General features: G+C 41.2%; 1 protein-coding gene across 1 annotated transcript; it reads left to right on the top strand.

Moving 5' to 3' along the window:
* Nucleotides 1–18,423: 18,423 nt before the first annotated feature.
* Nucleotides 18,424–19,382, top strand: LOC148012720 (germin-like protein 9-3). The gene has a single exon (XM_087669202.1). The coding sequence runs from the start codon at nucleotides 18,424–18,426 to the stop codon at nucleotides 19,048–19,050; it is 627 nt and encodes a 208-aa protein (XP_087525328.1). The 3' UTR covers nucleotides 19,051–19,382.
* The last annotated feature ends 310 nt before the right edge of the window (nucleotides 19,383–19,692 follow it).

Here is a 19,692-nt window from a genome sequence, read left to right as displayed (position 1 = left end):
CTTCCCTCTTTTGTGATATGCACACTATTTGATCACAATGCAAACAAGATCCTGAGTGACCGAGGTTTTGCTTTGATGCAAGCATGAATTGGAGAAAAAAACTGCTTAAGAAAAGTTCTCGATAGGTACCCTGCACCTTAAATACAGAGGGATCCTGTCCAAGAATTATGGGATACGAGCATGAATCCTGCACAAAGAAATGAAAATCCTCCTCTACATCACCAATAGAAACCCTGACACTAGGGCAAGCAGCATATAAATCACCTGCAGTGTTATTGGCAGCTCTCATACGCCACCCATGCTCTACATCCATAGGCCATCTGTTACTCTCATAAACTCCACGAACAATGAGATTAATCTCTGAACCATGATCAACCAATGCAACAAAAGGCACATGTTTTTCTCCAACCTTTACCATCGTCTCTGTAGTTTCCCTAGCCCAATGGCTCCGCGAAAAGTGACTACGCGGTATCAAAACAGGTTCATCAATTTCAGCATAATGCATAGGCTGAACCCTCTTCTCTACCTGCGGCAAAACAGAAGCATTATCAACCATAACCTCATCATCATCCTCATCCAACTCTCCAATCAAAACTCCCTGTGTATCAGTGGTAGCCAATGCATGTCTTTTCCTCTTCAAGACCTCCTGAAACTGATCCTGAAACTCTCTTTTTGAGATGCCCAAAATCTCGGAAATAGTGAAGGTCACCTCACTGCCAAGTATCTTATCATTAAAGATTTTCTTCATATCTGTAGATGTCTCAATGTCTGACATCAATTTGAATCCTGGCTGCTTTCTCTCTCTAGGCTCTTGTCTCTTTTCCCTCTTTTGAGCATCCTCCATCTGTCGATCTGGCCCTGGTCTTGAAGACGGTCCTGCAGTAGGTGGAGTAACAAACTCACCCCCTCTAGTCTTCTTAGCTGCACTTGGATTTTCTTCATCCCTCTTACGCTTCTCCTCAACAAATACATATGCACCATGAGATTTAGCCAAATAAGCATAAATAGAATACCTGTCAACAGGCGAGTCCCAACCTGTCTCTGATCTGATGCTAGAGCCTGCGCTAGTCAAAACAGTTTGCTGAATTTTTCCCTTGTTTGCAGTCTCCATAGCATAAGTCCATAGTGCGGACTGAGTCTCCGATCCCTTCTCAATCTGTACTCCATATGCAGAAGCATCACCTCTAGCCGTCACATAAGAAGTACGCGCAGTCATGTCCTCCACTAACTTCTTCATTCCACCTTTACCAAAGTTGGTAGCAAGTGGAGCTCCTGTCTCAGTCAACCAAATCTTACCATCTTGCCCCCAATATACCAAATTTTGCCTCCTTGCATCCTGGAAAGAGTCACAATCCCTGCAATGCTGATGCTCCGTACTATCACACCAAATACATCTCCGATCTCTCCTAGGTGCAGTAGGAGCACTCCTAGGTGCAATAGGAGCACTAGAAGAAGTAGCAGGTGCAGTTGAAGCAAACTACTCCTTCAACTTACCCACCAACTCCGCTTTGACTGACTCAAGTGTCAAATCTATGATACCTTTGATTATGTCATCAAGAGAAGTAGGCACCGATGGAGCGGATGGTTTTGGAGCAGAAGGTGTAGGCATCGGTCGTGGAACAGGAGGAATAGGTGGAGTAGAAACAGCAGGCACTGGCATAGGCCAAGAAACTGGCTGAGGAGGAGAAGAAATAACAGGAATAGAAGTAGGCATAGGAGCTGATGATGGTGTAGGTGTCATGGAACCATTCTGTAGACGAGTCTTCCATATCCTCCTCTTGGTCAATGTCGAGACTGCATCCTGAGCATCCTGCCAATCAGTTTTAAGACCCATAGGCTTCGTGCGATCTTCAAGAAGCTCACCCAATTCTTCTTGAAGAGCAGGATCTGCAGCTTGCAAGAAAAGTTCAACTTTTTCAACATCCAATGCTCTTTGTTCAATGGCATCAAGCTGACTATACCTCTCTTCAAATTCTCGAATCAACTCCGAAGCAGCGAGACCTTTGTTTGGCATGTAGACCCACTCTCGAAATGACCGTCGAGTAGCCATACCAAAGTCCTCAAGGAAATATTCTTCTTTAAGAGCCTTCTTAAAATCTTGCCAATGTGTATTTTGAATAAATAAATCAGTCACCTTTGTCCTCAAAGCAGGTGTGACAAGACGAAGGAAGTACTTACTCATAAGTCTAGCAGGAACTCCAAAAAACCCCATCTTGATCTCATATGTCTTCAAATATGCTGAAACATTACGCCCGTCAAATAGCTTCTTCTCACTCTCTACTGCTTCAATAGCCTTAGTCGCGCTGTTTGCATTCTCCTGCTCCGAATAGAGTTGCCTTTGCTGAGACAACTGTTGTTGATGCAATTGTTGTTGCTGCTGCATATACATTTGTGTTTGCTGATTTTGGAGCTGCATATACATGGACATATTCTGCAAAATCTGTTTTAGATCCTCCGTTGAAGTACTTGACGTAGCAGTCATAGATGGAGCTGAAGTAGAGGTAGCTGGAATTGTAGAAGAAGCTGAAATAGAGGCTGAAGTGTCTCCCATCCTGAAATTTCTGCGACGCTTTCACGTCGGGTTCACCAAAGATGCCGAAGGGTTTGTGAAAGCAATGTCGCAACCACAGAGGTTATTGGTCCAAGATAGAAGATCAATCAAACAAGATCAAGATTCAATTTGTGAATGCAATGTCAGAAAATGACCCTATAATCAATTTGTTCAAGCTTTTAGTCTCTTGAATGTGGCGAACAGACTTGTTGGCCTACTTTTTCGGAAAGGAAAAAGCTTGATAAGTCATAGAGAACTTCCAAAATGTCTTCACGAGTCATTTTCCCCTCTCCATCTGCATCATAGACTTTAAACAAATGGACTTCACTTTCTTTTCGAAGGTTTGCTTTAACACTGAAAAACTGAGAGAAGGGTCACAAAATCCTTGAAATTCAAGCCAACCAACACCTTTATCATTTTCTGTAGTAACATAACAATAAACTCTGGAACTGATAGTAACTTCTTAGCAGAGAAGAAGTCTTTCCCATTACATCATTGAAAACTGAGAGAAAGGCAAAATCTTCCATAGAGGAAGACAATTTCCTGCTATGAAACTGTTATAAGAGTCTACAGTGTTCTTGAACACCTTCAATGTCATATTGTGTGAGCATAGAGGAAGCATTTCCATCAATTCTATCTATATATGTTCAGCTTTCAACCAGAGTCAAGTTAGTCTTCCAGATTTTTCCTGCACACAGTTTTATTTACTGTAGCACCACAACGTATTCTTTCCCTATTGTAATGTGCAACATTCGTCCACCAGTCAGCCTTGGACTTCACATATCTTAGGATCATATTCTCAATGAGTACAGGCAGGCCTGGAACCTTCCAGAGAATGTTTGCTTTCCAGCAAGCATGGTTAAATCAATCTTCTCAAAGAACTTCTCAATTCTTGTTTGAAGCATCACTACACACTCTCCTTCACTTGTATCCCATATGTCTTGCAGATTATTTATGCCTTGACACCACTTGTAAACTAGCAAAGGTGGAAGCTCAGAATCGGCAGGTTTGATCCAATTTGGAAACAAGTGTCGTTTCACCTTCATACCACAAGTACTGATCAAAGTATGCATCTGTAATCTTTTCCAATGGCTCGATTTCATAATCTGGAATCAGATAACTATACAAGTCCATGAACTCTATCCCAACTTCTTTGAAGGCACGTTGAGTCAGTAAGTGTCGCTTGATACGGGACAAAGCCTCATGTGGATTATCATAGGCCTGTTCAATCAGACTCACGCTGTTGTTGATTCGATTGTACAGCCACACTATACGACTCCTTCAACCGTTCTAACGCAAGAATCAGAAGCTTTGTTTCAAGCTTATATGAGAGAGGAGGGAATGGATTAGGTGAAAATTTTCTGGACTCCAGCCAATGCACGACTGCCTCCTCCTGTTGCAGCTTCAAGAGAATCTGTATTATCATATGAAGAACCTCTATTGCTGTTTGTGCTGCGCTTGCATCCTCAAAGTCCCCCACCTTTTTGAACTCGGAGCTCAATTCAATTGCTGGATTCTCTGGATTGCTTCTTGCAGGGTTTCGAACAACCAACCCCTCTTCTATAGTGTACAAGTCAGACTGCACAAGTAAAAGATCTGATGTTGCCTTCATAGGTAGAAAGCGGGAGCGAGGAACATTTAGCCTCAATAACTACCTTACCCTTCAGAACTACACCAGAGTCAAACCACGCCTCACCCGGCACCTTCAGTCCGTCCAGGTAAAGGATGCTTGGAATAGACTTAAAGCGTTTGAGAAAGTCCCCTCCCATCGCCATCGCTCAAATATTTGCTCTGTTTTCAACACGAAAGGTGATAGCCGGCAGCACGCAACTGTACACAAAGAAAACTAGAATCTAAAACCATAGCTTGAACACAATCAGCAAGGGCCTCTCAAATTCTGCCAACAACCATTCTTGTGGCTGCACGATTACTGTAACACAACATGCAAGCTCTAATACAGCTCTGTGAAGTTTCACTTTGGGAGACACTCCTGGCACCCTGCAAATAGCACTCCTCCGCTTTTCCTCTCGATTCCCATATTGGCGTTTTTCTGCCTATTCGTCTCTGTTCCAACGTTCAAAAAAAACTTCCCCCCCTTTCCGGATTTCCCTCCAATCATTTATGGTACCTTTTTCCATAATCAATCCTAAAAAAGACCACCTTTGTTTTTAGCATACTCTATATAGAGAGTATTCACCACAAAGAGTTTTAACCAAGTTCAATTTTTACTACAATACTCTCCATGTGGTGTATTGCACGCAAATGAAAAGGAATAGGCTTAATGTTGTTCCCACTTGCCAAGCCAAAATCCTAGTAAGTCCACCATAGTGCCATATACCCTCGTCATGGACGCAAATAGCTGAATTCCCTTGTCAACATAGCCAAGGATAAGGAAACTCCAAAAAAATACTCATTACATTATGGTATGCAGTCAAACATGTGCTGAACATCAAGCAAGCTCCCACATTTGGCATATTTATCCTCCAATGTACTTCGATTTGCATCTCTTGGAAATAGTTTAGTACTTCCTCACAAAACCCATAATTGGCATATCTTAAAATATAAAAAAAAATCCTTGTTCTTCTCTGTCTTCAGCATAGAATGAAAGAGCAAACATAACAACTAAGTATGTACAAAGTACCAAATCCCATGCACAACTTTTGGGTGGTTTACACACCTCGAATGCGCAGCAATACGACAACGTCATTGTCTCTACCAAGCATTATGTTTTTTCCCCTCTATTCCTGCGAACACAATGTCTAAAAATAGATCCCCATCTTTTCCAAACTCTATTTCTTTTAAGAAGTAATAGCGCACTGCATTACTACCGAATGTTGCCACAAGTTCCTTTGGTTGAATTGTATTCCCCAATGATTTACCCATTTTCAACCCATCCTTTGTTAAAAAACGGTGCCCATAAACCATTCTTGGCAATGGTAAGCCTGCTGACATGAGCATGCCTGTGGCCAATAAACAACATGAAACCTTAGAATATCCTTTCTAATTATGTGAACAGAGGTAGGCCAACCAGTAGTGATGGTATTTGTTAGAGTGGGTTCCAACTCCTAAGGCAATAATGCAGAGATGTAGTGCTTTAGCTGCAGCTATCCTGATAGGGTTGTCACTAGGAACAATAATTGAATCCATCTCGGTGCAAGAATTGCAATTTTTCTTCAGCAAGCCAAGTGTCTGATTGAGAAGGTTTCCAATTGTATTGGCAAGATGAGCTTTCACAATGCTGACAAACCGTTCCTCTGAATAGTCCCCTTCCTTGACTACTTGTAGAGTTCCATAACCTCCAAAAAGGCTTGATAAGTCTGTTTTTGTGATAAACATTAAAGCCTTGGACATCCATATGCTCCTTGGCATCTTTTACAAACCCTATTGTCACAATGGCTTTCATTTGAAATAAATCATGTTAATGTGTCTCCCGTTCATCATCATGCTGCCCACCTCCATAGGGTCTGTAGGTGTGCTTTTGGGTGAACATCAAATCATCTACTAAATAGTGAGGTTTGATCTCGAGCCCATGCAAAACAAAATGCAAACACAACGACTAAGTATGCACAAAGTAACAAATGTCACACACACAAACTTTTTGGTGGATTCCACACCTCGGATACGCAGCAGTACGTCATCCACCCCCTCTGATGCTGCACATCATCTAGATGGGCCAACTACCTATGATCATTGTCGTCAAGATCCACGAACAGATCAATCTCTTCATTGACTATTTCTGGTATATCAGCAAGGTTTTTTGTCATATCATCTGTCTCTTCTACTGGAGTTTCTTCTCGTTGCTCTTCTCTTGCAAATTCTTCCAATGCATAATCCTCATCATCTCTTTTCTTGAAAATCTTGATTCTTTTTCCTGCAATGGGTACTCTAAGCACTGTCCCATCCAATTCTGTCAGCTCATATATTGCATTATCAAAGACATGTCTATGTACGGCCCAAACCATCTTTTCACCATCTTCCAAAGTGCAATATGCTGATTTTCAGGGCTGCTATCAAAGAATAATACCCAGTCTCCCTCTTCTATTGCTCTAGGCCATAAGTGATGTCTGTTGTCAAACCTGTCCTTATTTCTAAGTCTAGCAACCTTCAACCTGTCAATAGCTAGCTGAATATCCTCTGGTCTTCTCTCCGAGTGCCGGATCTGAAGAGCTAAGAGCTCCTCTCTCGTCAAATCGTCCTACCAAGGTAAAACTGACCAAATCAAAGCACAAGTCCCAGTCGGCATAACCGGTTTCTGACCACACATCAACTCTGCGGGCATATATCCTGTGGTAACACTGTGAGTCATACGATCAGTCCACAAAGCAAATGGTAGAAGTCTCGGCCATTCTCCAATCCGTCCTCTACATGCTTTGGCTAATGCTTTCATTATCGGTGGATGCCCTCTTTCACTCTTTCCATTTGCCTTTGGATTGTATGCTGTGGTTAGAGCCAACTTGATTCCTAGTTGAGAGAAAAACTTCCTAGCTTCATCTGCATCTAATTCACCACGATCTGCAGTGATCTAACCCATACAGCCATACCTGCAGAAAATTTCTTCCAATAAGAACTTACACACTGTACTAGTGGTCTTCATTCTCAAAGGTGTGCCCTCAACATGATTGGTAAGATCCTCTCTAGCCAAAACAATATATCTCATCTTCCATAGACCCATCGGCATAGTAACCAAGTCAACTACCCACTTATAATGAATGCATAGCGGATAGGTTGGGTGAAGCTCATCTTGATGACGAACTACGAAATACATCTCACAGCCTCTACAAGTCTTTATAAAGTGAGAAACATCTCTGTACATGCCTTTCCACCAATATCATAGACATGGCAAACATGATCAACCATAGTGGCTGAAATTTCTGCATCATCCTCTTCTGCAAGTAGTGTCTCCTCATCATCATATCTGGCTCTAGACAGCATATCCACCACTGGATTATCCTTCCCTGCTATGTGTTTAAATTCTGGATCTAATGACTTAATGTATGCAATCCATCCTAGCATAGCTATATTGAGAGTAGAGCAACTTGTAATCATAGCTATCAATGGCAAGTAATCTGTCTCTACCACAACTAGGGCTATACCAACATTCTTGATAGTGACTCTATTTACTGGCTGCTTTGGAACCGTAAACAACCTATCTGAGTATGGTGCAGATGACAGCTCTAGGATTCCCATCCTAATTTTCTCATTCAACAAGTCAACTAGCTTTGGTAGGTGTGCCCTAGGCACTGGAACAAGTCGGAGGTTCCATGGAATATGAGGAATAGTAAAGATCACCTTAGGGGCAACAGTATTCGGATTCACACATCCAATCTCATGCGAGAAGAAAGCAAACCCCCTTCCATGTCGCTCAAGCATATCCTGAAAGCACTGCTTCTCTGAGGATATCAAGAAATCACCATTTCTAATTTTGAATTCAGCAAGAGTCTCTGCTGAAAATTTATGGCCTATATGCTCTAGATTCCTCAAAATTGGCTGCTTGGAAGCCCTCTCTATTTGTTGATCACTATCAGTAGGAAGCGGTCCAGCTACCGGTTTCACCTTCTTATCCACACTTTTGTATTTCGTGTCAACCTTGGCTTCATTATGATCCTCTACACTACTCAAATCATGCTGTAAATCAGCAATTCTGCCCTTTGGTGACTGAATATCCTCAACCCTCTGCTCTATGCACTACATAGGAATAGCCCTAAACTCTCGATGCTGAAATATTTCAGCAGTAAACTCTGTTGGCTGAAAGTTTTCAGCCCTCTGTGATTTTGTAGGTTGATCATAATCAGTCGGAAACTCTATTTGCTGAATTTCTTTAGCTCTCAACACTTTTTGCTGAGTCAGCTCAGCCTTTGACTCTATCTATGACACAGAATCTAAAGTTTCATGAAACATGTCCAGGGACTGCACTGATACATTATTGAGACAACTCTGCATATTAGCTTTCAACATCATTTCCATCTCTGTCATCGTATCTGCACAAACCATACTATCATACATCCCATCTATATGCTCATCATCCTCTAAAATACCTGCATTTTTCAAATCTTTCTCCTTCCTACATATGTACTGCCTGGCAACTCTAGGCAACTTAGAAATTTTCTGATAACTCATCGAACTATTTATTGAAATTCTAACAAAATTGGAGGAGAAAACACTGCTGCTAGGAGGCAAGAACTCCAATCTCCTTTGCTCTGTACCGCCATCGTCTCGCAAAATAGTGGTACCTAATGAAAACCCGAATCCCTCACAGTGGGCAAAGGCGCATCTTGAAGAGTATCCCTGTTTCTAGCATGATTTACACACACAATCATAACTTGGACTGCTCTCATACCATCTTTACTGCGAATCCGTGCATAAGCAGATCCATAATCCATTACTTTCGTCTCCATGTGCATCTCTGTGATGAATGGCTGTCCTAGAACATGAATCCTACACAAAGAAATGGAAATTCTCCTCTATATCTCCAATAGAAATCTTGACACTGGGACAGGCAGCATACAAATCACCTGCAGTGTTGTTGGCAGCTCTCATACGCCACCCATGCTCTGCATCCATAGGCCATCTATTACTTTCATAAACTCCATGAACTATGAGATTAATCTCTGAACCATGATCCACCAAAGCATTATAAGGCACCTATTTCTCTCCAATTTTTACCATTGTTTCTGTAGTTTCCCTACCCCAATGACTCCACGAAAAATGACTGCACGGTACCAAGATAGGCTCATCATTTTCATCATAATGCATAGGCTGAACCCTCTTCTCTGTCTATGGAAAAATAGAAGCATTCGCGACCATAACCTCATCCTCATCCTCATCCAGCTCCCCAATCGAAACTCCCTGTGTATTAGTAGTAGGCAATGTATGTCTTTTTCTCTTCACGACTTCTTGGAACTGATCTTGAAACTCTCTTTTCGAGATGCCCAAAACCTTAGAAATAGTAAAAGTCACCTCACTGCCAAGTATCTTATCATTAAAGATTTTCTTCATGTTCGTAGATGTCTCAATATTGGACATTAATCTAAATCCTGGCTGTTTTCTTTGTCTAGGCTCCTGACTCTTTTCTTTCTTTTGAGCATCTTCCATTTTTCGTTCTGGCCCTGGTCTCGAAGATGGCCCTGCAGTAGGTGGAGTAAAAAACTCACCCCCTCTAGTCTTTTTAACTGCATTTAGATTCTCTTCATCTCTCTTATTCTTCTCCTCAACAAGTACATTTGCTCCCTAGGACTTAGCCAAGTAGGCATAAATAGTGTACCTGTCAACAGGCGAATCCCAACGTGTCTCAGATCTGATGTTAGAACCTGCACTAGTCAAAATAGTCTGCTAGATTTTCCCCTTGTTTGCCGTCTCTATAGCATAGGTTCATAATGCTGACTGACTCTCTAAACCTTTCTCAATCTGGACTCCATATGCAAAAGCATCTCCTCTAGCTGCCACATAAAAAGTACGCGCAGCCATGTCATCTACTAATTTCTTCATTCCGCCTTTCCCAAAATTGCTAGCAAGTGGAGCTCCTGTTTCAGTCAACCAAATCTTGATATCTTGGCCCCAATATACCAAATTCTTCCTCCTTGCATCTTGAAAAGATTCGCAATCCCTGCAATTCTGATGGTCCGTACTATCATAGAAAATACATCTTCGATCTCTCCTAGGTGCACTAGGAGCACTCCTAGGTGCACTAGGAGTAGTAGAAGAAATAGTAGGCACGATCGAGGCAAACTGCTCTTTTAATTTTCCCACCAATTGTGCTTTAACTAACTCCAGTGTCAAATCCATTATGCCTTTGATTATTTCATCAAGAGAGGAAGGAACCGACAGAGCGGATGATTTTGGAGTAGAAGGAGTCGGCATCACTCTTGGAATAGGAGAAACAGGAGGATTAGAAACAGCAGGTACTGGCATATGCCAAGTAACTGGCTGAGAAAGAGAAGAAATGACAGGGGTAGAAGCAGACATAGGAGCAGAAGACGGTGTCGGTATCATAGATCCATTCTGTAGGCGGGTCTTCCATATCCACCTCTTGGTCAAAGTGGAGACCGCATCCTGGGCGTCTTGCCAATATGTTTTAAGACCCATAGGCTTCGTGCAATCCTTAAGAAGCTCTCCTAATTATTCCTGAAGAGCATGATCTGCACCTTGTAAGAAAAGCTCAACTTTCTCAATATCCAATGCTCTTTGTTCAATGGCATCAAGCTGACTATACCTCTCTTCAAATTCTCGTATCAATTCTAAAGCAGCTAGACCTTTGTTTGGCATGTAGACCCACTCTCGGAGTGACCGCCATGTAGCCATCCCAAAGTCCTCAAGAAAATACTCCTCTTTCAGGGCCTTCTTAAAACCTTGCCAATGCGAATTTTGAAGAAAAAGATCAGTCACTTTTACCCTCAAGGCGGGTGTGACAAGGCGAAGAAAATATTTACTCATAAGTCCTGTCGGTACTCCAAAAAATCCCATCTTAATCTCATACATCTTCAAATAAGCCGATACATTACGGCCATCAAATAGCTTCTTTTCATTTTCAACTGCTTCAATCACCTTAGTCGTGCCGATTGCATTCTCTTGCTCCAAATATAGTTGCCTTTGTTGAGACAACTGTTGTTGATGTAACTGCTGCTGTTGCTGCATATACAATTGTGTCTATTGATTTCGAAGTTGCATGTACATAGACATATTTTACAAAATCTGCTTTAAATCATTCGTAGAAGTACTTGAAGCAGAAATCAATGATGGAGTCGAAGTAGAGGACAAAGTAGGAATCGTAGAAGGGGCTAAAATTGATGCTGAAGTATCTCCCATCTTGAATTTTTTTAAAAATGCAATGCTTTCACGTCGGGTTCACCAAAGATGTCGAAGGGCTTTCGAAAGCAAAGTCGCAACCATAGAGGACCTTGACGAATTTCAAGATAGAAGATCAAGTATGTGAATAAGCAAGATGAGAAATTGATACCAAGTAACAATTGTATCACTGCCAAGATGTTTACAAAATACAAGATCAATTCCAATCTAATTAGTCCGCTGGTTTTAGGCCACCCAATTTAATTATGCAACATTTGTAGATCCTACATCATGGCTAGACTAAATACTTTGCTGACTGCAATCCACTTCTGTGCTTTCTGGAAAGGCAGCTTCTTGTAAGCGTTTTTTAGCCAAAATGATAAACTCAAGCATAAACACCTTGACCTCAAACACTGTGTGCAAAAATCAGGAATTCAAAGATACAACACTATCGTGATCTTCTTGGATTCAGGCTGTCTAGTAAGACCATAAAAGGCTTCTTATGCAGGAAGCCAGAAATACAAAGGCACAAGCTTTCTCCTAAGCTGCCCTGTGATGAGGGGGGCACAACATAGGAGATCTTAGTTCTACAAGTATCCAGCTGAGCTCCTCTGAGAAACAAGCCAGAGTTGGCTACTGACTCCTTGGCTGTATTGAATGGGGAAGAAACACTGGCAATCCGCTACTATGTTGCATCTATCGCCTGTTTTTCAGTGGATTGTGTTTGTTAAGCAAAAGCAGTCACTTTGTCCTATCCATTAGGACGTAGGATGTGATAACCTCCACCTATTCAGAACACTTCCTTGTCTCCTTTTGCTTATCTCTTTGAGTAGCTAAGTCCCAACAATGGCATAAATTTAGACAGAAATGTTAAGCAAGGTTTTCTACAGCTCAATCACATGAGATTGGCAAAAGCACAGAATCGGACGAGTTACGAATTCCTGCATCTTCTTTTATCTTCCACACATTGCAGTGTTCCAAAACCTCAACCTGAGCAATCATGACTTGAGTAAAATACAGATGTTCGTTCTGGAAGCAGACTCGAGCATCTTGTCACATTAAGCCTGGAACATTATCCATCCAAACAGGATGTTTGCCTGCCAAGTTATTTTTGTCCATCTTCTAGTGCCGCACCGAGAATCCTACCATCTGAAAGGTTCTTTAGTTAACGTGCAGGCGATTGTCTCTAGCACATTCGAGGCTTTCACAGTAGGTCCTTCTTCCCTCTTCTGTGATATGCACACTATTTGATCATAGTGCAAACAAGATCCTGGCTGACCGAGGTTTTGATCTGATGCAAGCATGAATTGGAGAAAAAAACTGCTTTAAAAAAGTTCTCGATAGGCAACCTGCACCTTAAATACAAAGGGATCCAGTGCACTCAAGCTGCAGACTGGTGATGTATCATTTCAAAGCACACAGGAGTGGATAAAAACTACAACCAATAATTTCCAATACATATCCTACAACTATGGTCTGAGAGCCAAGTTTTCTTCCCTCAAGGATCACCACGCGAGTGCAGTGTGATTTGAGCCTGTAACTGATAGAGCTTCACCTAGATGATAGAGATTCACAACTCGTTCGGTGGATGCAAGCCGCATTAAAAGAATTTCCTTAGAGGTCTGTCTTTCCTCTTCCTGGTGATGGATACCTTGTGATTGCACTGCGATTTAACTCTGAATTCATCAACCTTACTTTGATGCAATGATCGACAACACATAAGCTACTTTGATCAGTTTCTAGTCATAACCATGCTAGCTACAACCTCAGAGTAGAGGTTCTTTGCCCTTGCTCTTGTGCTCTCCCTCTCTCTCTCCATGTGGCTCTTCAGCATACAACACGCCGTTGTCTCCAGCAAGCATTATGCTTTTTCCCCTCTATTCCTATGAACACAATGTCTGAAAATAGACCCCCATCTTTTCCAAACCCTATTTCTTTTAAGAAGTAATAGTGCACTGCATCACTATCGAATGTTGCCACAAGTTCCTTTGGTTCAATTGTTTTCGCCAATGATACACCCATTTTCAACCCATCCTTTCTTAAAAAACCGTGCCCATAAACCATTCTTGGCAATGGTAAGCTTGCTGACATGAGCATGCCTGGCCAATAAACAGCATGAAAACTAAGAATATTCTTTCCGATTATGTGAACAGAGGTAGGCCAACCAGCAGTGATGGCATTTGTCAGAGTGGGTTCCAACTCTTCAGGCAATAATGCAGAGATGTAGTGCTTCAGCTGCAGCTATCCTGACAAGGTTGTCACTGGAACAATAATTGAATCCATCCCGATGCAAGAATTGCAATTTTTCTTCAGCAAGCCAAGTGTCCAATTGAGAAGGTTTCCAATTGTATTGGCAAGATGAGCGTTCACAATGCTGACAAACCGTTTCTCTGAATAGTCCCCTTCCTTGACTACTCGTAGAGTTCCATAACCTCCAAAAAGGCTTGATAAGTTTGTTTTTGTGATAAACATTAAAGCCTTGGACATCCATATGCTCCTTGGCATCTTTTACAAACCCTATTGTCACAATGGCTTTCATTTGAAATGAATCATGTTAATGTGTTGTCTCTTGTTCATCATTATGCTGCCCACCTCCATAGGGTTTGTAGGTGTGCTTTTGGGTGAACATCAAATCATCTACTAAACAGTGAGGTTTGATATCTAGCCCACGCAAAACAAAACACAAACACAATGACTAAGTATGCACAAAGTAACAAATGTCACACACACAAAATTTTTGGTGGATTCCACACCTCGGATACGTAGCAGTAGGACAACGCACTGTTTCTCCTCGAGAGAGACTGAGAGAGAAACAAAGACAAAGTGATGCGGCCTGCAACACCATCTTCCATGCCTACCAGGACGCCATTCCCTCACAAGATGCACAGCAACTTGGTAGGATAAAGGCCAGAAGCGAAAGAACAGAATAACATGCTTGCCCCAAGGGGGACGCTTCCCCAAAAGACTCCCCTAAGCCACAGTTGGCCATTAAAGGGCATGTGTTTACCCATGGATTCAGAGCAGAGCAGTTGGACAGGATGTCGTGATTGAAGACACGAGAGAGGTCATACATGAATATATACCCGTCCTTGCATTCACCATTTCTGCCTACATCAGTGCTTTCCATCAAATTACAAACAAAAGAAGAAGAAGAAGAAGAAGAAGAAGAAGAAGAAGAAGAAGAAGAAGAGGAAGAAACAGGAGAAAAAGAAGAGTAGGCGCAGGATCTTGAACCGTATGAAAACTTATGTTGCGAAAGGGTGTATTTTTATACAAACGATCTACAAATTCTAAATCGCAATCTGGCATCAGTTGGAGGAGAGAGAAGGAAAGAGAAGAAGAAGAAGAACTTGTATCAGAAGGCAAAGAGAGCACAATAGCAACGGTTCCTGCTATCTCCCCCTTGTCAAGAGAGGGAGAGAGAGAGGTTTCCCCCTCTCTAGCAGATCGAATGTTTGTGCTTCCCTTTCTCTCTCCTTATTCGTCCTTTGCCTTTTCTTAGAGCCACCAGCCTCCGTGTCTACCAGCGCCCCATCCTTTTGCACCAACCCACTCGTGGTCCACATAGCATAAGCAATAGCCCTACTTCACACCTCCCCATCACCATTACCATCCACACATGCTACACCCAATAAGACATAAGATACTTAAGCAATGGCACCTATTTAAAAGATTAGGAAAATAATCAAGGTATTTCAAATGTGTTTAAAGCATTGTTCCTATGGCCACTATATAAATAGGTTTTCCATGTTTCTCAAATGTCTAGATGCAGATGGGTAGATAGGAAATTACTCCTTCGTCATGGCTCCTAGGTCATTGTGGTTTCTTCAATAGTAACTCACCCTCAAATAAATAATGCCCTTATCTTGACTAGAAACATACATATACTTATAGAAATACTATGTGACCTTTGACCATTTGACATTCCCTATATACCCCATGAGAAGAGTCAACAATATAAAGTGAGACAAGGCCAAGAAGAAGAAGTCTATCCCTAATCATGGGCAACCAAAGACACCCATGAAAGGAAAGGAGGAGAGAAAAGAAGTTTTTCATTGTGTGGTCAAAGGAGTCCCCTTTCAAAACTCCCTTTATTCCCTTAAGCTTGGTATTCCTAGCCCACCTCCTCTTTTTCATGCATTCTCCCTTTCCTATGCAATCCATGCAATGACCTAATGAGACAAGTTAAAACTTCATGTCCCTTAAAACTTATAATTAAGCTTTCGAATGGATATAAGGAGAAATATAATCAAATGGATATAATCAATCTAAACATCTTCATCCTCATATCTCATAACATTAACACACTCCACTCCATATAAGGAGAAATATGTAAAGTTATATCTACAACCTTATCCTATTCTGTCAAGTGCCTTTGGAGCTACGTGATGGATGGAATCATTCATCTTCCTTCATTGTGGGATGGAGAAGTTATTCTCATGGATCCTTATTGAAGATTGAACCCTATCTTTTGGAGACTATACAAGTTTTTCATTGTGGGAGTATGATTGAGGCAGGAGTTCCCTTACTCTAGTGGTCATGGATTTGGAGTCCCATACCCTACCATGGCTAGGCCTTGTGATCAAAGTTGTATTACTAACACTTTTGGAAGTGTTTTGTGTTGGACAGTGGTTCTTCTTTGACAAGGTTTGCGAGGATGCTTCACATTTCAGTGTGGGAGGAATATGATGATACCCAAAAGAAGCATAAAAACAAGGCACAAAACAATCCAAGCATGCATCACATTTTTATTTTTTATCAAGAGAATAATACTACATTATTACAAAATCACCAAAAAGAGACAGAGATATGAGGGGGCCACATCCACATCCACATCCATCATAAATAACTGGTATACACAAAAGTGTTACATGCATGCATTTGGAAAGGGTAGGAATACTCAAAATTAAAGACTAAAGGCCTTGTAATATCAAATGTATCAAAAGAAATTCAAAGAAATAATAAAAATACGAAGGGGTGTGCTTTTTGGAAAAGAGGTGGGGTGGAGTGCACGAGTGGTTATGTTCCTCTTTTCCTTCCCTCTCTCTTCTTCAATCGCATATTCTCCTTTTGGTGGTGCCAAAAAAATTGTTCTCTCTCCTCTCTCCTATGTCTTTTGTGTAGAAATTCCTATTTTCCCTTTTGTTCTTGCATAATGGTTGAAACTATGGATGAAGATGATGAAGATAACAAATTTGTTCATTATTAAAAAAGAGATTTATGGCTTCTTTTCAGTTTTGAGATTAATGGCAGAGCCATACACATAGATTTTGTGTGATTTGTCCCTGGTTTTGTGGTTGATTACGTTTGTGGGAGGGTTGATGTCATTCACCATGCAACAACAAATTATTAACCAGAATTGAAAGACACAAATTGAATAAGAAAGAAAGAAGAAACAAGATAGAGAAGAAATTGAGAAACCATACACAACACAGGACTGGATACAATCGCCTCCCATTCATGGGTGAGCACCTCCCCCATGTATGTATGTATAATATTTAATTAAGTTTTTACGCTCAAAAGACATTGAAAGCATCCATTAATCTAAGTTCTTGCTTTTCCTTTCCTTACACTACTTGCCTTTGTGCAAACAAATCAAACACACTATTCCAAATATTTTTACAATAAAAAATAGTATTTCATCTCTTCTAATAAATACATTTTAAAAAAAATCTATTGTCACATGCACACAAAGTCCTTGCTCTTACAAGCATATACAAAATGTAATGTTTTAGATAATATTTTTCCACGCTACGAAGTACATAAATTTTACGTATTAAAATGTGCATTTTGAAGTAATAATTCTATCTAAATCCATGTCAGTATCTACTCACCACAATACAAAACACATTAGTATCCTCATATCTATTTGCTAGGCATAATGCAAATCATGCAAGAAATAAGGAAAGTCCATAATAAATAACATCAACTTATTTCCATAGTAAATTTTAGTAAAATACCTTGATAAATATAATTCCCTAACATTCTAACCCGCATTAATCAAAATTAGGCTAATTAGTACTAATCAAATTAATATACTAGCAACTATAATTGAATTAATACTAATTGAATAATCGAATCAATACTAACTAACTAATCAACTACTAATGGAATTAGCTAACTTCTAAATTACTAAATAATCAAAATTTTATCAAATTAATACTAATTTAAATAAGTAAGCGCTTACTATACTTGAGTAATCGACTAATCGAATAAATTCATGAATTAAATAAATAATCACTCATCATATGAATTAATTCAACTACGCAGACATTGTTTTGATTAATGAATCGAATCAAGCTATTGAATAATCAACTTAGTTAATATACTTAATAATACTCTAATCAAGTAATAGTAGTTACATCAAGACTACTATAATTAATTGAACTAACTACAATTAGTTGAACTAACTTCTATAATTGATATATCTACTTGAAGTAACTAATTGAACTAATAATCGATAACTAACTAACTATATTCAATAATCTAGCTCAATATGAACCTAACTAAACATAAGTCGATACTTAAGTGTAATGGATAATGTAACTATTAACTTAACTAATACTCGATAAGTAACTATAAACTAGAATGACTATATACTAATCATCGATAACTCACTATAAACAATCTAACGAACACTAACTCTAATCCATACCAGCTCTAATTGACAATCAAACTAACTATAATCGATGGTGGTCAGATGATTAGACCATCCTTCGTATGTTATTTTCTAGGAAAAATAGTACAAAGGTAGGCTGATCATAAATATTATTACTATTAGGCCGGGAAAAACGCGTGGTTCCTATCAGGCTGCCAAGTGGCATCCCGTTAACTCCGTCCGGCGCGCTGAGAGGTTCGTCCGGGGAAGGGCAGCATGGCAGGGGAGGTGCCCTTCGCGTAGTATATATTGTCGATGAAAGAAGATAGTTCCTGTCCCTCTCTGCAGCAGGACCTGCAGCTGCTGAAAGACATCTTCAGCAAGCAGTAACAATTGGCCGCGCGTCCTGCACGCAGTCAGCATCGCTCATCACACAAATAATATAACAAAGCTAGACTAGACTACTGCTCCGCGGCTGTTATCGCTGTATGCTATGGCCAGCTCTAGATTCAGTTTGCTGATGCTCACAATCTGCGCAGCGACAACATGGGTGGGATTGGCGGTAGGCTCCGATCCAGAGGCCACGACGGACTTCGTGTTGCCAGCTGGCACCAGCCAATCCGACATAGATGGCAGCTTCTTCACGTTCAAGGGCTTCCAAGGTGGTGCCAACGCGTCGGCGGGCATGTTTAAGCCGGTGAAGGCCTTCCAGGACCAGTTCCCGGCAGTGACGGGGCTGGGCATCTCCGCCGCCTTCCTGGAGTTCCCGGCGGGCTCCCTGAACCCGCCGCATACGCATCCACGCGCCACGGAGCTCCTGTTCGTGCTAGACGGCACCCTGCTGGTGGGCCTGGTGGACACCTCCAACAAGATGTACAACCAGATTTTGCAGAAGGGCGACCTGTTCGTGTTCCCCAAGGGCCTGGTCCACTTCCAGATGAACCCTGCCAGCTACGGCCCCTCCGCCCATGCCCTGGCTTCCTTCAGTTCTGCTAACCCTGGCACCAACTCCCTCCCCGGGATCCTCTTCGGCTCCAGCATTCCGTCCTCCATTCTCGCGCAGGCCTTCCAGGTCTCCTACTCCACTGTCTCCATGCTCCAGAGCCCCTTCCACAAGTGACTGATCGATTGGTATGTGCACTTACCGAATTCATTGCTCGGCCCACCGTGCTGAATACGGTTCCGACTGATCATACTCTGAAGCAACAACGAGACATTGTTCTGTCCGGCACACGATGCTATTGTTTTATTGATGCTATTGTTTCTTTGTAAATTTAGTAAGAAATGGGAAAGCTTCCTGAGTACGTCTTGGGTACGGACTATCTGCTTTACGCGATCATCAACACCAGTGCGTACAACTTACTTACACTTTCTAGAATTTTGGTCAGTTCAGTCTAATAGATAGTGCTTACAATGGGCAAGCTGTCGAGCAATGAAATGGCCGCGGTCGAGTCTCGACGTGTTAGATGTTTGGAGAGAGAGAGAGAGAGAGAGAGTTAACGAACCTCGTACAAACAACACTTACAAACAGACTGATAATTGACAACATAGTGCAACCCAAATGATACGTTAGTACGTGAAAAAAAGATATGTTTTTGGCCAGCCTAAATTGCTTAAACTCAAGTATATCTCAAGGATTGAAAGCATGCTTTAAGAAAGAGATGGCTTGCTTTGAAGATGAGTCTCCTCTTTTGTCCTATGAGCCTCTCCATGAGGCATCTCCTAATATTGATTGCCATTCTTGGGACAAATTTTTAGCTAC

Source organism: Lygodium microphyllum, chromosome 27 (genome assembly GCF_053477565.2).
Source record: "Lygodium microphyllum isolate KBCC chromosome 27, Lygodium_microphyllum_v1.1.10, whole genome shotgun sequence".
Taxonomy (NCBI): Eukaryota; Viridiplantae; Streptophyta; class Polypodiopsida; order Schizaeales; family Lygodiaceae; genus Lygodium; species Lygodium microphyllum.
The sequence above is the reverse complement of the archived record's forward strand: the minus strand, read 5'-3'. Positions and strand labels throughout refer to the sequence as shown.